This window comes from Aegilops tauschii, chromosome 5, assembly GCF_002575655.3.
Source record: "Aegilops tauschii subsp. strangulata cultivar AL8/78 chromosome 5, Aet v6.0, whole genome shotgun sequence".
In the NCBI taxonomy this organism is placed as follows: Eukaryota; Viridiplantae; Streptophyta; class Magnoliopsida; order Poales; family Poaceae; genus Aegilops; species Aegilops tauschii.
Window position 1 is genome coordinate 49,315,733 of NC_053039.3, and position 23,640 is coordinate 49,339,372.

The 23,640-nt window shown below is 42.9% G+C and overlaps 3 protein-coding genes across 3 annotated transcripts; all 3 read right to left on the minus strand.

The window, feature by feature from the left end:
• Positions 1 to 2,436: 2,436 nt before the first annotated feature.
• Positions 2,437 to 6,181, minus strand: LOC109743352 (uncharacterized). Its single transcript, XM_020302445.4, has 2 exons — positions 5,745 to 6,181; positions 2,437 to 4,954 (listed from the first exon to the last, which is right to left on the minus strand). Exon 2 carries the CDS (start codon positions 4,941 to 4,943, stop codon positions 3,087 to 3,089), a length of 1,857 nt encoding a protein of 618 aa, XP_020158034.3. The 5' UTR covers positions 4,944 to 4,954; positions 5,745 to 6,181; the 3' UTR covers positions 2,437 to 3,086.
• Positions 6,182 to 6,857: 676 nt separating this feature from the next.
• LOC109743353 (uncharacterized) lies at positions 6,858 to 10,924 on the minus strand. The gene is made up of 3 exons (XM_020302446.4): positions 10,771 to 10,924; positions 7,938 to 9,942; positions 6,858 to 7,190 (listed from the first exon to the last, which is right to left on the minus strand). The coding sequence occupies exon 2, from the start codon at positions 9,926 to 9,928 to the stop codon at positions 8,501 to 8,503; it is 1,428 nt and encodes a 475-aa protein (XP_020158035.1). The 5' UTR covers positions 9,929 to 9,942; positions 10,771 to 10,924; the 3' UTR covers positions 6,858 to 7,190; positions 7,938 to 8,500.
• A 7,044-nt stretch (positions 10,925 to 17,968) lies between these two features.
• LOC109743355 (triphosphate tunnel metalloenzyme 3-like) lies at positions 17,969 to 23,134 on the minus strand. Its single transcript, XM_073499770.1, has 11 exons — positions 22,496 to 23,134; positions 21,747 to 21,800; positions 21,619 to 21,645; positions 21,380 to 21,486; positions 21,236 to 21,271; positions 21,027 to 21,129; positions 20,722 to 20,866; positions 19,925 to 20,402; positions 19,368 to 19,509; positions 18,400 to 18,940; positions 17,969 to 18,292 (listed from the first exon to the last, which is right to left on the minus strand). Exon 1 carries the CDS (start codon positions 23,103 to 23,105, stop codon positions 22,500 to 22,502), a length of 606 nt encoding a protein of 201 aa, XP_073355871.1. The 5' UTR covers positions 23,106 to 23,134; the 3' UTR covers positions 17,969 to 18,292; positions 18,400 to 18,940; positions 19,368 to 19,509; positions 19,925 to 20,402; positions 20,722 to 20,866; positions 21,027 to 21,129; positions 21,236 to 21,271; positions 21,380 to 21,486; positions 21,619 to 21,645; positions 21,747 to 21,800; positions 22,496 to 22,499.
• Between the last annotated feature and the right edge of the window lie 506 nt (positions 23,135 to 23,640).

Below are 23,640 nucleotides of genomic sequence, written 5' to 3' on the forward strand. Positions count from 1 at the left end.
GCCTCTGCTGACAAAACCTAAGTTCAATATTGCTGCCCTCACAATCAGCATTGTCAACTGAATAGAATTCAAGTATTTCTTGGACAATATGCAACTCAACAGTAGTATTGCACTTCGCCACAGATGAAGCAAATCCCTTTGCTCTTCGGTAAGCCTTCAATGTTGCCAGCTTGTCATCTCCAACAGGGCTGCTCTTGAAATTGTCATTTCTCTTTGGCTATCCAGGAATTCGAGTGCTGGCTTGCTTGCTCTGACAGTAAGACTTAGAAGTAACACTGGACCGACGATTGGGCGAATAAAAGTCAGCATCAAACTCCCCCATCTCTTCGTGCACAACAGCAATAGGATATGCAGCATCTGAATCGGCGGGCCTTTGAACAACAACAATCGTACGAACATTGTATCCTAAACAAATCTAGTCATATAATGAGGCATATCAGGATCAGGCTCATAGGCTGTCAACTGGTCCATAAGTTCAGAAAATTGTCCGATATAATCTTCGACAGAAAATTGTTCAAAGATATAGCCAAGGCACGCCAAGGATCCTCATAGCAGTCCCCATCGATCTGCCGACGCCTAACCTGCATGTACTACGTGCTTCCTCCATCTCGAAATAAGTGTCGCTAATTTAGTACTGTCAGTCTATCACCTTATTTTGGGACGGATGGAGTACAAAGCAGACAAAAATTTGGATCTGGCAAAAGCCTCGCAAAGTAGTAAGGAAATTGGAGAGGAGCCATTGAATCATCCATGGTGGGCATCCCAACGGCCAGGTCCAGTCATACCTCAAACCCAATGACGCCATGCCTTGAACTGGATGATAAAAACAACAAGGACAAAACATCATTAGAGATAACTGCACTTGGCACAAGTATACAGCAACATGGAACCAATCGCGATAGTTCATCATTGCTGCAATGCATGTAAGATCCGTATAAATATTTATGGCATGGTTTGCTGTTGCTGTTCCTAAAGGGGTCCTGTAGATTCCTTGCATATTTTTTTCCTGGGAAGGTTTGCGTTGGATTGCATCCTGTCAAGAGAACACGGATGAGAATGTACTAGTATGAAACCAAGTTGTTCCAAATGAACATTGCAAATGGAGGTGCAAAACCAAGTTGTTCCAAATGAACATTGTAAATAGAGGTGCGACTGACCAGCGAACCGGAGAACTAGACTCGAAATGTCCTTGCAATGCTGCAAACTAGGCAGAGAACAGCAGTTGAAAGTAACATGGACCAGTTGGTGAGCTACTGAACAACAGGTGCATGCACAACTATAATTTCTTCATATCAAACTGCAGTGCGGTCTCGTTATGTTCTTCAGAAAAGGATGGTGCTCTGGTTGAGCCTTTGTGAAGCTGTGGTTTACCATTCAGCAATGCATCTTTTTTTTTTTGGTAGCGTAGCTGCACTGAGTTAGCATATCTATTGTTTTTTCTTGAAAAATAATGTCAGTTTGTTCACTTGGTAGACGATTAGTGGTTCAGGGGTGAATTTGCCCTGTGCCTAAATTGAGTTACAAGGTAACAGTATTGAGCAAGAAAGAGTAACTTTTTCTCTTCAGCAACTAATTATTACGAATGCGCTATGCATTGAGAAGGTAAGCCATACCAAGCAAAGCAGTCAATCCCCCAGGCAATGTGTTCAAATGTTGGTTCAGCTTGTTCAAACACACTCCATCCTCCGGAAACATTCTATACCTAAATTACATTACAAGGTAACAGCCACAATTTACAAGCTGTCAAAATCTGGCGGTTTATAATCAAAAGCTGCTAACTAACAGGCTGTACTCTACTTCTACATTTCTCAGACCAATATTCAAACTTCTTTGACTAAAACAGGCAATGAAACTATGGATAACTCATATATACAAGCACAATGTAGGATTTCCATGTTTTCAGTTAGATTGGAGTTCTATGATTATATCATTATGTAGTCACTTCAGATCAAGGGCTGTAAAGTGCAGCTCGACAAATTAACCGCAATATAACTAGGGGTCAACATTATATATGTTTCAGCAATCGAGCATCCATGTACTGAGCAACAATGAGTAACTTTTTCTCTTAGCCAAGTCTCTATTCGAAATGCACGGTTATGTAAAGGTTAAATGGAGAGCTTCTTTTGGATCTTTCAGAAGACAACAGCAGTATGTATTTTAATATCAATAACACTTATGCAGAGTATTCGTTTGAAAGAATGTAATTCCAGAAAATGAAGGTCATTAGTTAATGCAGAACTAGTAAACATTTAGTCTGCCAGCACTGGTGTTAAGACTTCATCTGCCTAAGTTTGTTATGTGTGCTCCTGCCAAAAAACGTAACTAGGTCCTCTACCGGAAGAGCCCCAGGGTTACAACTATTTCGAAATCATCAACACGTCTTTAAAAAAAAAACAGGTAAATCTTGGCATTCCCAAGTATCAATGCAACTCCTTCTGCAGACATATCTTGTACTACGAAGTAAGAAGGCAACTTGCCATCATTCAGACTTCACACATGATGAACTCATCATTTAAATGGTTCCAAAACTTCTCCAGTACCAACTCATGGTGTTTACGGAACTTTCCAGTACTAACTAAGATGTCCTATGCATTCTTCAGATATTACAGAATATTGCCGCAACTTACCCAGATGTATTCCTTACACTTCTTCATCAAGTTCATTTAGTATGGATAAGCATTTATTAAACCAAGGAACATGCCAGTAACTTGCACAGTCCGGCAGTTGTGAACGCAGTCTTGGGAATGTCTCTTCATCAGATCTTCAATTGGCACCACCAACTTCATAGAAAAGGACATTCTAAAACACATATCATAAATAGACCGATCCTTGAAAACTTTCAACAGCTAGAATATCACAAGAAAAAGCTCTTCACCAGCTGCTTCTCGGCGTGAGTAACTCTGCAACAACTTCTTGGTCAAAGGTGGAGGTCTGGCTCAGCTCAGTGAGTAACTTTGCGAGCTTCCTTGGTTGTATCTCAGTGTCAAAATCTCTTCACCAGCTGCTTCTCGGCGTGATTGAATATGTAACGACATGTATAGTGTGTGGCACTGTTTGCTTTACCGACAGCTCTCGGTGTGGCAGTCTTAACGCTTCTGAGGGCAATTCTTGGCTATGTGGCCTTCTTCATTGCATTTGAAGCATGTAAACACTCGTGTTGGACAGCTCTTGGCCATGTGCCCTTCCTGACCACAACTAACACAGTGGACATTCGATTTAGGCTTCATTGCTGATGATTGGTTCTGAGGGCAATTCTGGGATGTGTGGCCTTCTTCATTGCATTTATAGCATGTAAACACCCATGTTGGACAGCTCTTGACCCTGTGCCCTTCCTCACCACACCTTACACAGTGGACATTCGATTTAGGCTTCATTTCTGATGATTGGTTCTGAGGGCACTTCCTGGATATGTGGCCTTCTTCATTGCATTTGTAGCATATAAACACCCGTGTTGGACAGCTCTTGGCCCTGTGCCCATCCTCACCACACCTTACACAGTGGACATTCGATTTAGGCTTCATTTCTGATGATTGGTTCTGAGGGCAATTCCTGGATGTGTGGCCTTCTTCATTGCATTTGTAGCATGTAAACACCCGTGTTGGACAGCTCTTGGCCGAGTGCCCTTCCTGACCACACCTTACACAATGGACAACCGATGCCAGCTTCATTTCTGATGACTGTTTAGCAATACCAGGGTCCTGTTCTTCTAATACTTTGGACATGTTGGAGGATGTAACTATAGTGCTGCTCTCTTCTACTTCTTTTGACGTGTTGCCAGATATAGCTCCGAACTTCTGCGGACACATATGGGCATTGTGACCTTCTTCACGGCTTGTAAAGCAAATTGTACTAGAGTTGTTGGCGGTCAGTACTTTTCCTTCTGATTTTGCGGAACACTTGGCAGGTGTAGATGATGGGTTGCGTTGTTTTGATAGTGCAAGCCGCAGAGCAGCTTGGAAGTTCTCTCTCTGACCCTGAAATGCCTCAGTCAATACTGAATTCAAGGGGCACTGAGCAAGATAATGATCCTGACATTCACAGATAAAGCATTTAACTTCGCCCAATCGGCACTCTCCATCGTCATGATGCTCGTCGCAGCTTGAGCAACTGAGACCATGTGTACTGGTACTATGCCCTATCTCTCCACAGCGGGTGCAAGCGCAATTCTCCGACTTGTTCTGCTGGCAACACCACATGCTACAGTGGCCATTTTTGCCACAGACTGTGCAAATGATTCTGTGCTCTTGATCCTTGAAACGGCACTTACTACTGTAATGTCCTTCCTTGCCACAGACCAAACAAGTGATTACCCCGTTCTTTTTGTCCTGAAGGTACCTACTTTCTACATCTTGTTCGTATGGGTTGAATGTCAGAAAGAATTGACCTCCTGAAACATGGAAATCATTCCTCTCTGGTGAGGGGGTGAGTGAACCACCATTCCGTGTAGGCCACTCTTGTGAAGAGTGGCCTTGGTACCAAGAGGGATGGCATGCGATGTGCTCTGTTGTGCCGCCTTCCCATGGACTTGTATGTTGGTTACTGCAAAAGCGGAAATCATTTTGCCTCCCTAGCGAGGGGGTGAGTGAACCACCATTCCGTGTAGGCCACTCTTGTGAAGAGTGGCCTTGGTACCAAGAGGAATGCCATGCGATGTGCTCTGTTGTGCCGCCTTCCCATGGACTTTTATGTTGGTTACTGCAAAAGCGGAAATCTTTTTGCCTCCCTGGCGAGGTAGTGAGCGAACCATAATTCCATGGAGGACACTCTTGCGAAGACTGGCCTTGGTACTCAGAGGAATGGCATGTGATGTGCTTCGCTGTACCGCCTTCCCATGGACTTTCATGTTGGCTAGTGCAAAAGCGGCGGCTGAGGTCTGCGTTAGTCTCCCACTTTCTTTTTGACCCGATTTCCTGACTCTTGATAGATAACCCATTGGTTTCCATTTGAATTGTCTCTGACCAGGGATAACAGATAAGAGGGGAAAACATGAGACAAGGAAAAATCTAGTTTGAGTAGTAGGATAAAAATGACATTGTAGAAGTCACTGTGTAGATGCAACAGAATATAGCCCAAACAGCTAAACAGCATCCACTGATGTACATGCATACAAGGCCTCAACAATACAGGTGCAAACAATGCCTCAACTGTCGATGTGAAAATCTAACATATGAAGAGAGGGGCTAATCATCAGGTTGCGTGTGTTGGATATTACTGCTAAGAGAGAGATTGTAAGAAGATAACTTTGTGATGTACAAAGCTCCCTCCTTCCAAAAGAAAGAAAAGCTAAACAGGGCAATGCTTGAGCTGCAGCCAATTGCTTAATGAGCAGTGCGATATATGCTCCCTCCGTTCCTAAATATAAGACCTTTTAGAGATTCCAAATATGGACTACGTATGGAGCAACATGAGTCAATCTACACTCTAAAATATGTCTATATACATCCGTATGTAGTCCGTATTGAAATCTCTAAAAGGGCTTATATTTAGAAATGGAGGCAGTATTTGATAAGATATGGATAAGAAGAAGAAAAAAAAAGTGGCTGATGAAACACATGGTAGGATTGAAGGCCTGCCTAATCACGAGGCAGAAGAAAGAGGGTTCAGTGGGACTGCTCTGCTATGAACTCTTGGAATTCACTCTCTGTTTCCACCCAACGCGCGCACCAAATCAGCTGCCTATTCTGAGGATCTAAACGGAAGGGGATTGGATCAACGGAAGATAAGTGAGATCCACGGTGAGATACCTGAGGGGCGTGAGCAGCGGTGAGCAGGACAAGGGAGACCCGGCGGCGGCGGCGGCGGCGGCGGCGATGGTTGCGCAGCAGCAAGCTCGGGCGGCGGGGTCAACAACCGGAGTGCCGTCTTGCGTTTCGATTCTGAACCTTTGTTGGGGATGGGAAATAGAAGCAGCAACGAGTAGGGATGAGGGATTGAGGAAAGGGTAAACAAGAACACTGTTGGAGCATCGACTTTGCAAATCCGGCCAAACGTCCTCTTTCGAGTTTCTCATATTTTAACCCTTAAGATCCATCAGAGATAGCCCCGCGGTGATCCGGACTTGCGCGTAGCCTCCGGCAGTAGAAATGGCTCGCTCTTCACCCGGCAGCATAGGGGCATGGCTACTAGGCGGAAGGGGGTGGAAAGTGGCAGCGGCGGTGGACAGGCGGAGAAAAATATGGATGGTAGGGTTTCAGCGTCGCCGGTCGACTTAAATAGCCGGACTAGGCACTACTCGGCCGCCGAAGCGGTGACATCGGTCCGACGGAGGAGACAAGCTTTGGACCACTGGGTTTCCGGGCGTTTCCGCATGGGACTCTGCTGTCAGTCCGATGTGGTGGGCGCCCCCGGGTGCTCCCATATCTGCCTCATATTTGGGCTAAATATGAGGGGTGCCGGAGCTAGTGTAAGAGGTTCGGATTCGACCTCTCGATGATAAAGTATATTTGATTCGTCTCGAAGCGTATCTATAATTTTTTTATTGTTTTATGCTATTATAATATCAATTTTAAATACTTTTTATAGCATTTTTTTCTGGGCTAACCTATTCATTCAGTGCTCAGAGCGAGTTGTTGTTTTCTACATGTTTTTGACTTCGGAGGTCAAAATATACCAAGGATTTAATATGATTTTTCCAAGTTACGAAGATTCTAGAAAATGCCGAGAGAGGCCAGGGTGCCATACTAGGCCCCCACGCGGCCAAGCCACGCGACCAGGGGCCCACCCACATGGAGAGGCCGTGTGGGGTCAATGGGCCCCTCGGTCCGTACATTTGCTGGCGTTTTGAGGGTCCGCATTGGAGATGCCCTTAGCAGGGTCTCGAAAAATTGAACATTAAAAAAAGGGAGAGGCCAAAGATATTTACACATGAATTTGGTTTTTGTTGTTGTTGTGGAGCTCAACTCTTCAAGTATTCATCATGAAACTTTAAACACATGTAGAATACATCCTTGTGTACTTCTGTATACTTTCAGATATTTTGTAAACTTTAAAAATATGATTTGCAATTAAAAAAAATAACAGAAAGGGGCTCCAAAACACCTCACTCCCAAAGATGAGCCCTCAAGAGCGCACAGTTTCAGCCCTTATACAGACAAGCCATGAAACCTAGTGAGCAAAATACGAACGCCGGATAATTCGAATTACACATGGCAAGTTTCCACTTTCCATCCTCTGTCCTGTCTACTGATGCCCTGTTACAGACACATAGATAATAATCATAAGTAGAACTCCGAAATATTCAAGCAAATGAAGCTAGCCCCTTCTTTCTGAAGATAACAGAAGTGACACGATAACTATACGTTCATCTTCAATGATAACTTGAAAGTAAGCCTTAGTAAGCAAAGCAGTGAATCGCCCAGGCGATGGACTAGTGCTCAAATGTTGGTTCTATACCTAATTTTACGCTACTGTACAAGGTAATCTGCTAAGTGCTAATCTGGCGCTTTATAAGCAAAAGCTGGTAAATGCAAACTAACAGACAGTACCCTACATTAGCATTTTTCAGTTCAAAGCAACGAAACTTGGGGCATACTCATGTACAAGCACAATGTAGGGTTTCCACATTATATCAACATTATATATGTTCCAGCAATCGACCCCCCCCCCCCTGTATTGAGCAAGGATGAGTAACCTTTTTCTCTTCGGCAAATTGTTATTCTGAATGCATGTTATGGAATGGTTAAGTGGAGAGCTTATTTTGGATCTTGAGAAGACAGCAGTAGTACGTATTTCGATACAAATAAAACTTATACAGAGGATTCGTTTGAAAGAAAGTAATTGCAGTACTTTGAAGGTTATTAGTTAGTGCAGGACTAGTAAACATTCGGTCTGCCAACACTGGTCTTTTTAAGCCTTCATCTGCCTAAGTTTGTTATGTGTGCTCCTGCCAAAAAACTTCACTAGGCCCTCTACCAGAAACAAAACAAAAAGGTCCTTACCCAGATGTATCCCGTACACTTGTTCATCAAGTGCATGAAGTATGGAGAAGCATTTACTACCAAGGAATATGCCAGTAAACTTGCACAATGCAAGTGGTTGTGAATCCCATCTTGGGAATGTCTTCTCATCAGATCATCAATTGGCACCAATATCATCTCAGAGAAAGACATTCCAAAAACACATGATATAAAATGCCCTTCCTTGAAAACTTTTCAACCGCTAGAGTATCTAAAGAAAAAGACGGTAACTGTGCAGTAACTTTTTAGTCAAGGGAGGAGGTCTGGCTCAGCTCAGTGAGTATCTTTTCCCTTGGTTGTATCTTTAGTGCCAAGATCTCTTCCCAAGCTGCTTCTCGGCGTGATTGAAAATGTAATGCCATGGATAGTCATTATGAGTACTACTGTTTGCTTTACCGATAGCTCTTGGTGGAACAGTCTTAACGCTTCTGGTGCTTCTGAGGGCATCGATTGGCGCAGTGGCCTTCTTCCTTGCAACGGAAGCATGTAACCACTCGTGTTGATGTGTTGTCTACTGTAACCAAAGGACTAGACTTGTGGACGGTCTATGATTGATGTTTCAACGGACACTTCTTGCGCCTGTGCCCTTCCTCACCACACCTTACACATCGGACATTCGATTTACGCTTCATTTCTGATGATTTCTGGCCCTTCTGAGGGCATTTCTTGGCTTTGTGGCCTTCTTCATTGCATAAGGAGCATATAAACACTCGTGTTGGACAGCCCTTGGCCCTGTGCCCTTCCTGACCACAGCTAACACATCGAAGAACCCACTTCATTTCTGATGAATGTTTAGCAGTACCAGGGTCCTGTTCTTCCAATACTTTGGACATGTTGGAGGATGTAGCTATAGTGCTTCTCTCTTCTAATTTTTTTGACGCGTTGCCAGATATAGCTCCGAACTTCTGCGGACACATACGGGCATCGTGACCTTCTTCACGGTATGTAAAGCACATCCTTTTCTTCCCTTCTGTTTTTGTTTTACATGTTCTAACCATTGGACTAGACTTGTTGGGGGTCAGTACTTTTGTTTTTGAGGGGCAACACTGATCGTACAATATCGGCTTCCTTTCTGATGATTGTTTAGCAGTACCTGTATCAGGGTCCCGTTCTTCTAATTCTTTGGACAGGTTGGCCGATGTAGCTATAGTGTTGCTCTCTTCAAATTCTTCGGACTGGCAGGGGCTGTTCTGAGGACACTGAAAGGCAAAGTGACCTTCTTCACGGCATGTAAAGCAAATTGGACTAGACTTGTTGGCGGTCAGTACTCTTCCTTCTGATTTTGCGTAACACTTGGCAGGTGTAGATGATGGGTTGCGTTGTTTTGATAGTGCAAGCCGCAGAGCCGCTTGGAAGTTGTCTCTCTGGCCCTGAAATGCCTCAGTCAATACTAAATTCAAGGTGCACTGAGCAAGATAATGATCCTGACATTCACAGATAAAGCATTTAACTTGGCTTAAACGGCACTCTCCATCGTCATGATACTCGTCACAGCTTGAGCAACCGAGACCATGTGTATTGGTAGTATGCCCTATCTCTCCACAGCGGGTGCAAGCTCGATTCTCCGACTTGTTCTGCTGGCAACACCACATGCTACAGTGGCCATTTTTGCTACAGACCGCGCAAATGATTTTGTGCTCTTGGTCCTTGAAATGGCACTCAGAACTGTAATGTCCTTCATTGCCACAGACCAAACAAGTGATTACACCGTTCTTTTTGTCCTGAATGTACCTACTTTCCAGATCTTGTTGGTATGGGCTGGACGTCAGAAAGAATCGATCTCCTGAAACATGGAAATTATTTTGCCTCCCTGGCGAGGGGGTGAGTGAAGCACCATTCCATGGAGGCCTCTGTTGCGGATAGTGGCCTTGGTACCCAAAGGAATGCCATGCGATGTGCTTCGCTGTATGTTGGTGTTGGTTCTCCCACTTTCTTTTTGACCCGATTTCCTGACTCTTGGCAGATGATCCCATCTGGTTAATTGTTTCTGACCAGGGATAACAGACAAGAGGAGAAAACATGAGACAAGGAAGAATGTAGTTTGAGGTGTACGATGAAACAATTGATATTCTAGACGCTGCTGTGTAGATGCAACAGAATATAGCCCATACAGCTAAAGAGCATCCGCTGATGTGCATGCAAACAAACAAATTGTCTTTTTTGAATCTCCAAATGTACATCGAGTTTTTAGCTGAATTTTTTCGGAGTTGTAGACATACCCCACATGAATGTTACTATCAAACAATTTCAGATTTTTTTGAAATGACTAGATGGTGTTGATCTCCCTCACGATCTCACCTAAATGTGAGATCTCATACAAGTCTCCCCCACTATATAGTATAGGTGCAAAACAAATGCCTTAACCATATATTTGTGTTTGAGCAAAGGTGTTGATATCCTCCTACTGCCGATGCGAAAAATCTAACATGTGAAGAGAGAGGCTGTAACAGCATAATTCTGTGATGTACAAAGCTCTGTCCTTTGTAAAGAAAGAAACGACTAACAGGGCAATTGCTTCAGTAGCAGTCAATTTTGCTTGTTTTGTGCTGCCAGAAGCAACAGCAAATTGCTTAATGAGCAGCGTGATATACTAAGATATGAAAGAGGGGGGATGAACAAATCGGATTCAGGACCTAATCATGGGGAAGAATTCATTCACCGTTTCAACCTACCGCATGCACCGAATCACCTGTCGAATTAGTGGATGCAGGCGGGATAATAATCGATCTAAAATCTAAAATCTAAATGGAAGGGGAATGGATCAAGAAAAGACGGGGGAGACACACGAGGAGATGGGAAGCGTAAGGCCTACTACCTGAGGGCAGGGGAGCAGGAGAAGGGAGCCCCGGCGGCGGCGGCGACGACGACGGTGGTGAACTGGTGGCGGCGGGGTCGACAGCCGGCGGCGGCTGCTCTGCTGTTTTGGTTGGGAATTGAAGCAAGCAGGCCGTGGTGGGGATGACGAACAGGGTAAACAAGGCTTTCTTCTTCTTTTTCTTTTTTTTTTGTGGAGACAAAGTTCCTTCTTTTTGTGGTGCTCGCTACGTTTTTTTTCGTTTTTGGTTCCTTCTATTCTTTCTTCGATTTGTTTTGTTTTTCACTGGTTTTCTTCGGGTTTTTTTTTATTTTTTTCTTCGCTTTACTTTGGTTTCTTTGTTTTCTCATTGATTTTATTTTGGTTTATTCTTTCTTTCGCTATGCTTTGGTTTCTTTGTTTTCTCAATACAATAGGTTTTCTTTTTCTTTTTAGTCGGGTTTTATCTGGGTTTTTTTTTCAACGCATGTCTACTTTTTCCCAGTACACAGTGTACATTTTATAGCACACATGATACAATTTTATGATACACGCTACACATTTTCCAAATGGGTGACAAATAACTTTTTAAACTCATGTTTTGAACAGTTTTTAAATCCATGGATTTTTTTTCAAATACACAAAAATATTTCTTTTAAACTAATCCCTCCGATCCATATTAATTGTCGCTGATTTAGTATAAATTTGCACTAGATCGGCGATGATTAATATGAATTGGACGGCATAAACATTGCTTTTACATTGTATAATTTTTTTAAAAAATCATAGAATTTTTTTGGAAACATGCGGATATTTATTGAAAGTCATGATACGATTTTTCGTGGAAATGTTTTAACCAACATGAATTTTTCTTACATATTTTATATATCATTTTTTAAATGCGTGAACATTTTCATGATATGCGGGAATGTTTCCATCAAATTTGATATACATTTTGAGTGGCATGAAACAATTTTTTTTGCATTATCAAAAATAAAATAAAATTTTGTACGCACTTTTTAATAATTTCGCATGCATTTGTTTTTTAAACACGGGAAGTTTTTTATTGCCACAAATATTTTTTTGAATGTTGTCAACTTTTACATTTTTTAGGGATATCAACATTTGAATACACTATCCCTCTCGCCAGGGTTTGTTCCTTCTCTCGCTGACTTCGCTGGTGTAGAGCTTTCTCTCCTCCTATTCATCCATCCTCACTGATGAGGACATCCCAACCATGGACACCACACCACCAATCATCAACGGGTCAATTACAAGAAGTCGCGCAATGCAAATATATGATCAAGTGAACACTAACTTAAGTTTACCATTTGACCTTGAAAACATGGTTGTGCCTTCACCTCCTTTGTTGTTGGTTGAACTCAGGTGCAATGTCGAAGAAGGCCAAACACATTTCAATTCGTGCAAAACAATGTTTTATGGTGAAGAAACAAAGTTAGGAGTTCATGAAGAAATGAGTTGTCTGCTGAAGAAACATTGTTCCGACTCTGGCGAAACAATGTTTTGCACGAGTTTGGATATCCCAACTTGTGAAAGGTTTTCAGAACTCGAGTTTGTTGCTGAAGGAAACATTGTTCGACCCCAGTGAACAATGTTTGGTCGGGAACTGCCAACCACCTCCGATGAGAGATTTCCAGAAGATACCTCATCAAGTCTCGAAACCATTTAGTCCTACCAAAGTTGGTTCTCTTTCACATCTAAGCTGGTTCCCAAAGCTAGTTTTGTTTTCACACCTATCAAGGGGGGTTGTCCCGATTATAAATAGGCTAGCTCTTCCCTTGTTGGGGACTTTTGCCATTTCTATCAAAGACCCAAGACATAGACTCCTCCTGAGATTGGAGAGCTCTTGTTATCCTTATTCTCGTGATTCCTTGAGAAATTGCTCCTAATTCGTGCTCCACGACTAGATCGTATTGTGTGGGTTAGAGTTCGTGATTTCCCTTGCGGATTGCACCTATCCCGTGCTCCATGACTTGAGCGTGGTTGTGTGAGGTAGTATTGCGGGTTGTGGATCAGCGAATGTTCGGATTGCAGGATTCGGTGAGCATCCTCCTCGTCGCGTCATAATCTCTTATTTTCTGTTTTTCGGCTGCTTGCAACTTGTTATCCGCATCCATTTATCGATCCTACGCCGTGAAGATCGGACCTCCCCTTGTACACCCTCTTGTCCGAACACGGTGTCGCATCACTCACCATGACTTTCGCTCGGGTTGATCCAGGCGGTCTCTGCAATGATGCCCGACCTTGGTGATACGTGGCAACGACGGGGTTCAAGGAGTTTCTCCGAGTAGATTGATTAGTGTTTTGTGATTAGCAATCCGTCAGATTTTTCATCACAGAAGAGGGGAATGGATGATCTTGAGGGTATAATGGAAAGATTGGGTCTCTTGAGGAAGACATCAAAAATGTTGTGTTCGAGAGGGAGGACCACCATCGAAAAATACTTCACGGCGGGTTGATTTAGCCAAGATCCAAAAAATAAGGAATACTTCCAGTTTTGCTTTTTCAAAAATACGCCTTCAGTCAGGGAGCTAGTGTAGGAGGTTCGGATTCGACATCTCGAACATAATATATACTAGTAGAGTGCCCGTGCGTTGCCACGGGCTCTTGAAAAAGTTTGCAGGAGTTACATGTTAAATTCCACACGTACAAACAATATAACAGAAACATAATTATTTAATAACTGAAGTCCGTTTTTGCAATGTAAATTGATAATATAAGAAAAATTAACGACATGTCCATGTAACAAACTGAGCGATGTTCCAACTAAACATCTATTACAAAACTATTAATATCTAGATGATGCGCTTAAGAAATTCTTTCACAATATCCGGTAAGTTTCCTTTAGCTTCATTCCCACGATGTTTTAGCAAGTATAACAAAAACTGATTCCTCAATTCATACCCATCCTGCATAAACGCATACATGTAGTTAGTATGAAAATTTCACGCTGAAGGTCTTAAAACATGTAACGGATAATACTCACCGCGCAAATCGGCTTGACCAAATCTTCACCGTTCCACCAAAGCATAAAATGAAAAACAAAATAGCCAGACAAATTCCTGTAAAACTTTAAATTAACAATGTAAAGAATATAGTAATAACAAAAGTAAATATTTTTGTTATGAATTCATTACCCATCTATACTCGTTGGAACACCGGACGGAAATAAACGTTGCCATTTAGATAGATCATAATTCCAACCAGGCAGCTTTATTTCGAGTGCTTCTTTGAAATCCCTTGCAAAAGTGCATGCCTCAATTTTTTCTCCTCTAACGATTGTGATGTTTGAATATGATCCATAATATATAGACGACGTGCCTCTTTGTCGATGACGTACAAGATGTATCGACCGATGGATGCATAGGGAAGATAAATCTACAAGTGGAGGTATTAGAAACAACAATAAACCATGATAACAATGGACAAAATACTTTACTTAACTTGTTGCACGATGAGATGTCGTTGTCCATCTCAGGCCAGCTATCAAATAATGTTGCCAACCTCTGGATAGTTTCCTTCTCGCAAAACTTCTGACCTCGTGTTGACTCTAGCATCATGAACTAAATAAAAAAACAAATATTTTTTCAACATGTTGATAGTAATGACACATAGAATTAAGAGTTAAGATGATTTACACAAAATCGTAGATCCATGTAGTGCACAGGAGGGTCTGTGAATAATACTCCCTCGTCACATGCCAGCATACGCACGGCTGTGTTGAAGCAGTCATTGTCCATGGTCTGCTCCATGTTAAGTATGCACTGAAGTTTCTTAAGACTTAAGCCCATTGGATCGGGTGTCGAGGTCCGGACCCATACCTTCCTATAAATTGGATGATAAGAAGAATACTATTATAAATCCGCACATTAAATATTGATACATGATACTTACTCCAAACACCCGGCATCATCGATAGACATGATGTAGTTGCAGAGGCCGGCAAGTAATTCATGTTGGTCCGTGGGTATTGTAGTGATTGGGGCAGGACGTTTGTCTTTGACTACGTCAGATGGATTCTCCAGGATCTCGATATCAGAATTAGCTAAAGTTTCTTCATCGTCAGGTTGATGGTATATGGGATCTCCTTTTAGCTTATTCAGCTCTGAATCGAGCAAAATGACAGCTAATTTTTTTCGAAAATGTTTCATATCCTCCTACAAAATATATTCATCGATTAGCTGCTAGATAATAGCATGTGACATTTTTAGTCGAAGTGAGTGGCATCGTGCCTTCTATTAGAGCGGGTCACATCCAATTTCGATATGGCTCACCTTTGAATCACTTGTTGGTAATTATTCCATAGAAATGACTTATTAGGATACGTGATATTATTCACTATATAAAAAATGTGTGACATTTCTTTCAAAGCAAACAGTGGCTTTTCCCATAAAAAAGCAATCAACAACTCATTTTCTTCTTATCTAAAAAAGGCGATTCACTCTCTCAGCCCACAACACATTGCTCACACTCATATCTCATTCCCCCAACCTACTCACCCCGCGCCGTCGCCATCTCTCCCCACCATGGAAAATCATATCCAAATAAATGCCAGCTCTATCAAAAAAATGAAAAAAAAATCTAAAGATACTTTAACATTGTTATCTACCTTGGTACTGCTGCTCATCTGACTTGAAAAGAATATTTACAAATGATAATACTTTTGCTCATATCTCTTCTAAGCAACCTGATGAACATTGTAGTCAATGATACATCCTTGGTGCTCAAATGGTGAAGCTTCTACTTCACTCCTTGCTTTCTTTAAGAATTGGCACATATTACAATCAAGGACTCCTAATCTCTTGGGCATATATCACATCAAACGATAGGGCATTCTACACAATTGTTTCCCTCCCACTGAACCTGAAGTTATTAGCCCTACACAAAGGAGTTATTCATGTTGATTTTAACCATGATGGTATACCTGGTGGATCTACCATTGAATATATCAGACTGCATATGAGGATATATGTGCCTGAATGTGATAGGGACCTGCATCCTTGATCCCAGGCTTATTAATCTCGGTGGACTCGATGAGGTCAATGTTGGCAATACTGCCATCACGAATCCACATTTTATAATGGAAGCAACATGGTGAGACTCAAATATTGTATTAGGATTTGCGAGCAGCATGTTGAACCCCAAACTGGAGTCATTCTTGTCCTTGAGGCTGAGGTACAGCTTGGTAGCAATCTCTTCAAAGCAGAAGTGGCGGAACTTGATCTTGTCTTCGCCGGTCTTTTATTGGATCAGCTGTTGGAAATATGCCCTAGAGGCAATAATAAATGGTTATTATTATATCTCTTTGTTCATGGTAATTGTCTATTATTCATGCTATAATTGTATTGTCCGGAAATCGTAATACATGTGTGAATACATAGACCACAAAGTGTCCCTAGTAAGCCTCTAGTTGACTAGCTCGTTGATCAACAGATAGTCATGGTTTCCTGGCTATGGACATTGGATGTCATTGATAACGGGATCACATCATTAGGAGAATGATGTGATGGACAAGACCCAATCCTAAGCATAGCATAAAAGATCGTGTAGTTTCGTTTGCTAGAGCTTTTCCAATGTCAAGTATCTTTTCCTTAGACCATGAGATCGTGCAACTCCCGGATACCGTAGGAGTGCTTTGGGTGTGCCAAACGTCACAACGTAACTGGGTGACTATAAAGGTGCACTACGAGTATCTCTGAAAGTGTCTGTTGGGTTGGCACGGATCGAGACTGGGATTTGTCACTCCGTGTGACGGAGAGGTATCTCTGGGCCCACTCGGTAATGCATCATCATAATGAGCTCAATGTGACTAAGGCGTTAGTCACGGGATCATGCATTGCGGTACGAGTAAAGAGACTTGCCGGTAACGAGATTGAACAAGGTATTGGGATACCGACGATCGAATCTCGGGCAAGTAACATACCGATTGACAAAGGGGATTGCATACGGATTGATTGAATCCTCGACACCGTGGTTCATCCGATGAGATCATCGTGGAACATGTGGGAGCCCACATGGGTATCCAGATCCCGCTGTTGGTTATTGACCGGAGAGGCGTCTCGGTCATGTCTGCATGTCTCCCGAACCCGTAGGGTCTACACACTTAAGGTCCGGTGACGCTAGGGTTGTAGAGATATATGTATGCGGAAACCCGAAAGTTGTTCGGAGTCCCGGATGAGATCCCGGACGTCACGAGAGGTTCCAGAATGGTCTGGTGAAGAATTATATATAGGAAGTCAAGTTTCGGCCACCGGGAAAGTTTCGGGGGTTACCGGTATTGTACCGGGACCACCGGAAGGGTCCCGGGGGTCCACCGGGTGGGGCCACCTATCCCGGAGGGCCCCATGGGCTGAAAGTGGAAGGGAACCAGCCCCTAGTGGGCTGGGCGCCCCCCCATGGGCCTCCCCCCATGCGCCTAGGGTTGGGAACCCTAGGGTGGGGGGACTTTCCCCTTGGCTTGGGGGGCAAGGCAACCCCTTCCACCCCTTGGCCGCCGCCCCCCCAACCCTAGATGGGTTTTGGCCGCCCCCCCTCCCAAGGAGGCCTATATAAAGGGGGGAGGGAGGGCAGCAACCTACAGCCTTGGGCGCCTCCCTCCTCCCATGTTGCACCTCTCCGTCTCTCGCAGAAGCTCGGCGAAGCCCTGCCGGAGACCCGCTACATCCACCACCACGCCGTCGTGCTGCTGGATCTCCATCAACCTCTCCTTCCCCCTTGCTGGATCAAGAAGGAGGAGACGTCGCTGCACCGTACGTGTGTTGAACGCGGAGGTGCCGTCCGTTCGGCACTCGGTCATCGGTGATTTGGATCACGGCGAGTACGACTCCGTCATCCACGTTCATTGGAACGCTTCCGCTCGCGATCTACAAGGGTATGTAGATGCACTCCTTTCCCCTCGTTGCTAGTAGACTCCATAGATGCATCTTGGTGAGCGTAGGAAAATTTTAAATTATGCTACGATTCCCAACATCAGCATGCTACCACACTTGTCAGAACGACCCTCTATGAAAAAATATATTTTAAGAGACATTGGAACAATGCTTTGATAGTACAGGGTTTGTTAGCATGCACTAATCCACTAATCTTTAAAATGAATAAATGTTAGTAATTATATCAAAACCAGAAGATGAACAACACTACTGCTCTCTCCACGACATAAACCGACGAATTCTAGACTCTAACACTACTGCCAGCAAAAAGTTCATTATACTCGGTCACTCGTCTGTTGCGTGCCATGATTTTTCCGTCTTTATTGACCATCATTACTTTGATCCGTCTAACTTGTTTAGCATGTAGCATGTATTCCCATATTGTATGGCTCAATCATTCAAACCTCTATATCGATCATTTACTTGCTTGTGTGGTCTGGGATGCCTTGTGTCCTGTCTATTTGTAATATGATTTTGCTGGCAGGATTTGCTTGTCTTTCTGGAAGGACTGGTTTATCGAGCGATTCTGATCAAGGTGGCCCTTGTCAGCTATTCACGTCCATAGCGATGAATGACTCAATCACTTGGCGCTCCTGTCTAGAAAAAAAATCATTATAAAGTTGGCCCTAGGCGTTTCTAGTGATTTTACAAGAAGAATCAATATAAAGTCTTATAGTCTTCCTGTAGTTGTCATTCTCACGTTTGAAATTTTCAATCTTCTTCCGGACTTAGTCTGGTCCACTTAACCATGTACGCGAGGTTGTACTTCAGGGATGGACATTCCTTATGTGAAATCCAATATGGGATACATAGTAACATCAACATGTCAGGCAAAGAGTCACATCGAAGAAAAAACACAAGAAAACTATGAACAGGTTTGTTTCTGTTGAAGACAATCAACAATAGATCATCATTTTTCTGTTTATCTGTTTTTATTTCATTTTAACAACAGGTCATCATTTTTCCATAGGCTATTCACTTAATTGGTCTCAATGAAATCATTTTGACAACACCCTAAAGGTAAAACAGAACTTGCCATGGTTTTCCATTGAGCTGAAGAATAAAATAAACCACATGCCTAGGAAGTAGATTGATACTGTTGAGTCCAAGAAGATCCATTAGAAACAGCTGATTTAGTGGCCCAAGCTTCTATAGTATATGGTGCAGTATTGCCGATGAATGTAGCAGAAATGCTTTCCTCCAATTTAGCCATTTTTAAATCAAAATCAACAATATTTTCACTGCATTTCACCACATTCAGTTATATTAAAATTTCAGGAATACAAAGTAATAATTTGACAATGGTGCTAAATAAATAAATTATTTCACTCGTAGAGTGCTAGTTCTGGTATCCTAGCAAAGTAAGCTAAATCAAAGTGTCATAGCTAAGAAAGCATACTCAAAACCTCTCTCGATTTTTTTACACCATTACCATACGTGTTTCCAGACTTGATTTTGCTGTTAGGAGCCAGCAACAGCAGCCAGAAGCATTGGCATTATTGATGATATAACTGAACCTTTATGTAGCAAGTGTTTCAGAGATTTATATTCGACACAACAACTTGCTGAATACTACTTTGAACTTAAAAGGTGAGGGAGAAATCAAAACTTGAGTCACACAGTCACATCAATGATACGATGAGAATGAAAAAATCAATGGAAAAGTACCGCTTAATATTTCACAGTTTCATCATGGTCATCAACACCGTTAAGTTGGAATTCGAGAGTTTTAGGAAATGTGACTGTGATTCAGTAGATTTCCCTTCTGCCATAAATAATGATGTATGGATAGCTGCAACTTTTCTTCATACTATCCCAACGCATGGACACATGTAGGACAAAAAAATGACAGCAATCATGGGAAAACATACCATTACCAAAATCAAAGGTATAACATAATATATTGTCAACATGATAAAAATGAGATCATGTTAATTTCCCTATAAAACTGAGATCAAAGGTATATATTTCACAGGAATTTGACAACCACGATCATAAGTTCTGAATGGCTCTTCAAGGATTAAAAAAACATATTGCCCTACAAAAATAAATAAATATTCAAGGAAGACAACTGATGGTTGAATCCTGAAAGTCTAAAATCACTAGATCACATATCTAGCATCTGATACTTACATCCCTAGTAAAATATAATTTTAAAATTTCCTAGAATACGAAAAGAGCCCTATATAGCTACAAGAGATATGTATGAGGTGACAAGCTCTTACACATGTATATATGTATGAGGTGGTCAGGAGTGAATCCCTTTTCTGATCTCTTTCTTTCATCCATTGTTCTCTGTCTCGCTTGATCCAGTCATGTTCCAGCACTCCTCACAAAAGTATCACTTCCAGACTCCTAGTATGGGCCGAAAGGAGGAGTTTTATTTTTTCTGATTATACATGCAACAGGGAATAGTTAAAAAACAATAACAAATTAAATGATCATGTGGTGAACCGGCTTCTTCTCCACTGCATTTGCTGATGACATAGGAAGTCACTGCAATATGGTATTATGAAATTATTTTTCATGAAAAAATGATGATACACTTTCATCTAACCAACTTGAATACTCACTTTCCTCAAGAAAACAATCTGAATAGTCTTGTGCATGGCATGATCCAAATTCAGACGACACACTTCCTTATATGCCTTATATGCTAGGCACTGGGGGGACGGCATGAACAGCAGCATCGGCGGGAACAGCCTGACGAAGCATTTTAAAAGCATTCATACAGAATATAATCTTCTAGATGATAACAATAAAAAATACAAGTGCAATAATCCACCAAATGTAGGAAAGCATTGTTACAGAATATATATTCTAATCCGTGATAAATAGAGATCTGAAACCATTGATCACATGCAAGAAAACAGGAGGAGGAGGTGCACAACTACATGTAGGGCGTGCAGACGCCGCTGAATTCATGAGTCGTTGGCTCCTGTTGCTTCCGTCGATCTCGTCATCCCCAAAGTCAAGTATAGTGCATAACATCAATCATATATGTGTTGGCATTTTACTGTACCTGTTATGACAGGGATGGCCTTGCTTTAAATAGAGCATGTTCAAAGTGTGAGAGTTCAATCAAACTCGACGAACTCATTGATGGTGTCCAATTTACCAGGAATTGGGTTCTCTCATCCAAAGCGGCCACAACTACTTAGTTTTACCTAAACAAGGAAGGCATGGTCAAACAATTTAATTCCACGCGTTGCACATTCATAAATCACATGACAGATGTACCACGCATTCATAATTGTACAAAGTAACTACCAAGTGTTCCCGAAAGAATAAATCCACACACGCAATCAGCTAAACATAAAAATTTACCTCAAAAAAATAGGATGTATGGTGAGTTAGTGCTTGCACGGGTTCATATTTTCCTTACTTCTGATTCGCTCTCCCCAATATACTTGTTCAATTGATCAGGCCCCTAAAGTTCCAGAAAAGGAAACATTGTACAGTTTATACAGAACACAAATTAGGTAGAAAGAATATGGCAATCTCAAAATAAATTGTCATTAGTGTTTTCCCACAACCTGGAGATCCAAGCAGAAAAAGACCAGCTCGCATGACTGGCACCAAAAAGGGAAGATGAAACCATAATTAGGTATTTAAAGCAGTAACATGAAACACTAAAACTTATAAAATGCAAATAAAAACCGCAGATCTTGGTGAACTACCTTCGATATGAATTCAGAGGTGGCTAACGGTTTTAATCTACCAATCACTATGATGACCAGATGACACATAGTTAACTGCAATACCACACGCCCTGCCCTGTTCATCGCTTAGGGTAGCAATGTGGTCACTGGATAAAGATTAAAAAAATTCAGGCGCCTGGTTTGAACAATAACACACGCCCTCCCCTGTTCCCAAAAAATACCATCAACATGGCCACTGGCTAAAGTTTCAGGAGTACCCATTCTTGGAGTCGCCCACTCGAGTCCTAAATGTTTTAGCAAAGTATAAAGTACAAAGATTAATCATGTGTCGCTGCATGTTTCAGCAATTATATGGTAAGGAATCAAGCTATGAACTCAGGCATACCTTGGTATCTTGGCCTTCTAGTTCATCAAAGATCAGGTTCAGCCTTTCAGGTACCTAATAAGAAATAAGAACAGATTTGTCAGGTGGCAACTTAGATACCAACGATGACCGTGTATGCCTGAGACCAACAAGCAGCTCAGCAGAACAAGATGTGGTGTGGTGAGACTGCAATAACAGGCTCATTGCCCATAACCGTGTGGCGGACATACGAAATTCAGTTTGTTCCTAGCTACTCCCTCCGTTCCTAAATATAAGACCTTTTAGATATTCTAATGTGGACTACATACAAAGCAAAATGAGTGAAACTACACTCTAAAATACGTCTATATACATCCGAATGTAGTCCGTATTGAAATCTCTAAAAAAAGGTTTATATTTTGAAACAAAGGGAGTAGATTTTATGTCTTGTATATAAATGGACCCGAGAGATGAAATTTAGTCCTCTCCCCAACCAGACATACCAGCCCCGGCTTCTTCCCAGCGGTTGTCGGATCATGCTCCAGGACAAGTTTTTTTACGAGGATTGAAATGCAAACCCTTGTGTTGCTATGCTGCCACCCAAGATAGTATTCTTGGATGAAAGTTATCAAATACCAGAATGTAACAGAACTAAACATTACATTTGTGAGATTTGAAATCACTCACCACAGAACAAGCCTATCGTCGCAAGAAAGTGCTAATGAAACACAAGTTTTATAGCAACCACGGTTTAATCATCATTTGGGACACGGTAAAGACCAACCACAAACCTAGTCACGGAAGCAGCTTCCCGGCCATGAAGCACGCGAACTTATTGCTCCGGGAGTACTCATATGGCACCCCAGCCATGGTGAGCAGCCGCTCCAGGACCTCCTTGGCCTGGTCGGGCTCCGCGGTCTCGCACTCCAGCTCGTAGTTTGTGCCGAAATCGAAGTGTGTCTCGTCGAGCTCTAGCACGAGCCCCTGCCCCTCGCCCTCCTCGAGCTCATACACACCGCGGGTGTTCCGGAAGCCGCCGAGGCAGACGAACGGCGCTTTGTCCCCGCCGACGCCGTACTCGTCGGAGACGAGCCGGACGATGGGGGAGTCGACCGCGTCAAGACGGGCGGGGTTGTCGACGCAGGTGAGGGCGAGGGCGGGGTCGAGGGGCTCCACGACCTCCTCAACGCGGCTAACGCCGGCGTCGATGCGCGGGCGGCGCTTGAGCGTGAGGACGGCGCGGGAGGGGTCGCGGTCGTCGGTGCCGTAGAGGCGGACGTCCCGCTGGGCGGCGAGGGGCCGCGCTGGGGCGTCGGTGCGGAGCAGGCGGGGCGCGAGGAAGGAGGAGAGGCGCCGGTGTGCAGCCGCGTCGGGGAGACGGAGCTTGATCTCGACCTCCATGGGGTTGGGGTTGCGGCTAGGGCTGGGGGGGGGGGGGGGGGGCGGCGGCGGCGTCTACTCTGGGAGTTCTAGGGATCGAGAGGAGCGGACAAAAAAACCTACGAAAAAAACCAGTGGAAGGGTGCTGGTTTTTGGACTGTGCGTGGGTGGGGTTCGGTGGGTGGGCGTGGGGATGGAAAAAAACCGGTTGAAAAAAACCAGTCAAAAAAAACCAGACGAAAGTGGGGGACTATTCAACCAACTCGTCCATTAGGAGTAGAGATTTGATGTGTCTCAAACGTATCCATAAAATTTTATTGTTTCATGCTATTATAATATCACTTTGAATACTATACATAGCAAAAAGAAAATCCCAAACTAACCTATTAATTCAGTGGCTAAAGCGAGTTGTTGTTTTCTACATGTTTTCGACTTTTCAGAAAATCCATATCTAGGAAGGTCAAATTATACCGGGGATTTAATATGATTTTTTCCAAGTTATGAAGATTTCAGAAAATTCCGAGAGGGGCCAGGTGTGGTCCCCACACGCCAAGCC

Excerpts from the sequence above, each read along its gene's own strand:
- LOC109743355 (XM_073499770.1), bottom strand. The coding sequence starts at position 23,105 with ATGGAGGTCGAGATCAAGCTCCGTCTCCCCGACGCGGCTGCACACCGG.
- LOC109743353 (XM_020302446.4), bottom strand. The coding sequence starts at position 9,928 with ATGGGATCATCTGCCAAGAGTCAGGAAATCGGGTCAAAAAGAAAGTGG.
- LOC109743352 (XM_020302445.4), bottom strand. The coding sequence starts at position 4,943 with ATGGAAACCAATGGGTTATCTATCAAGAGTCAGGAAATCGGGTCAAAA.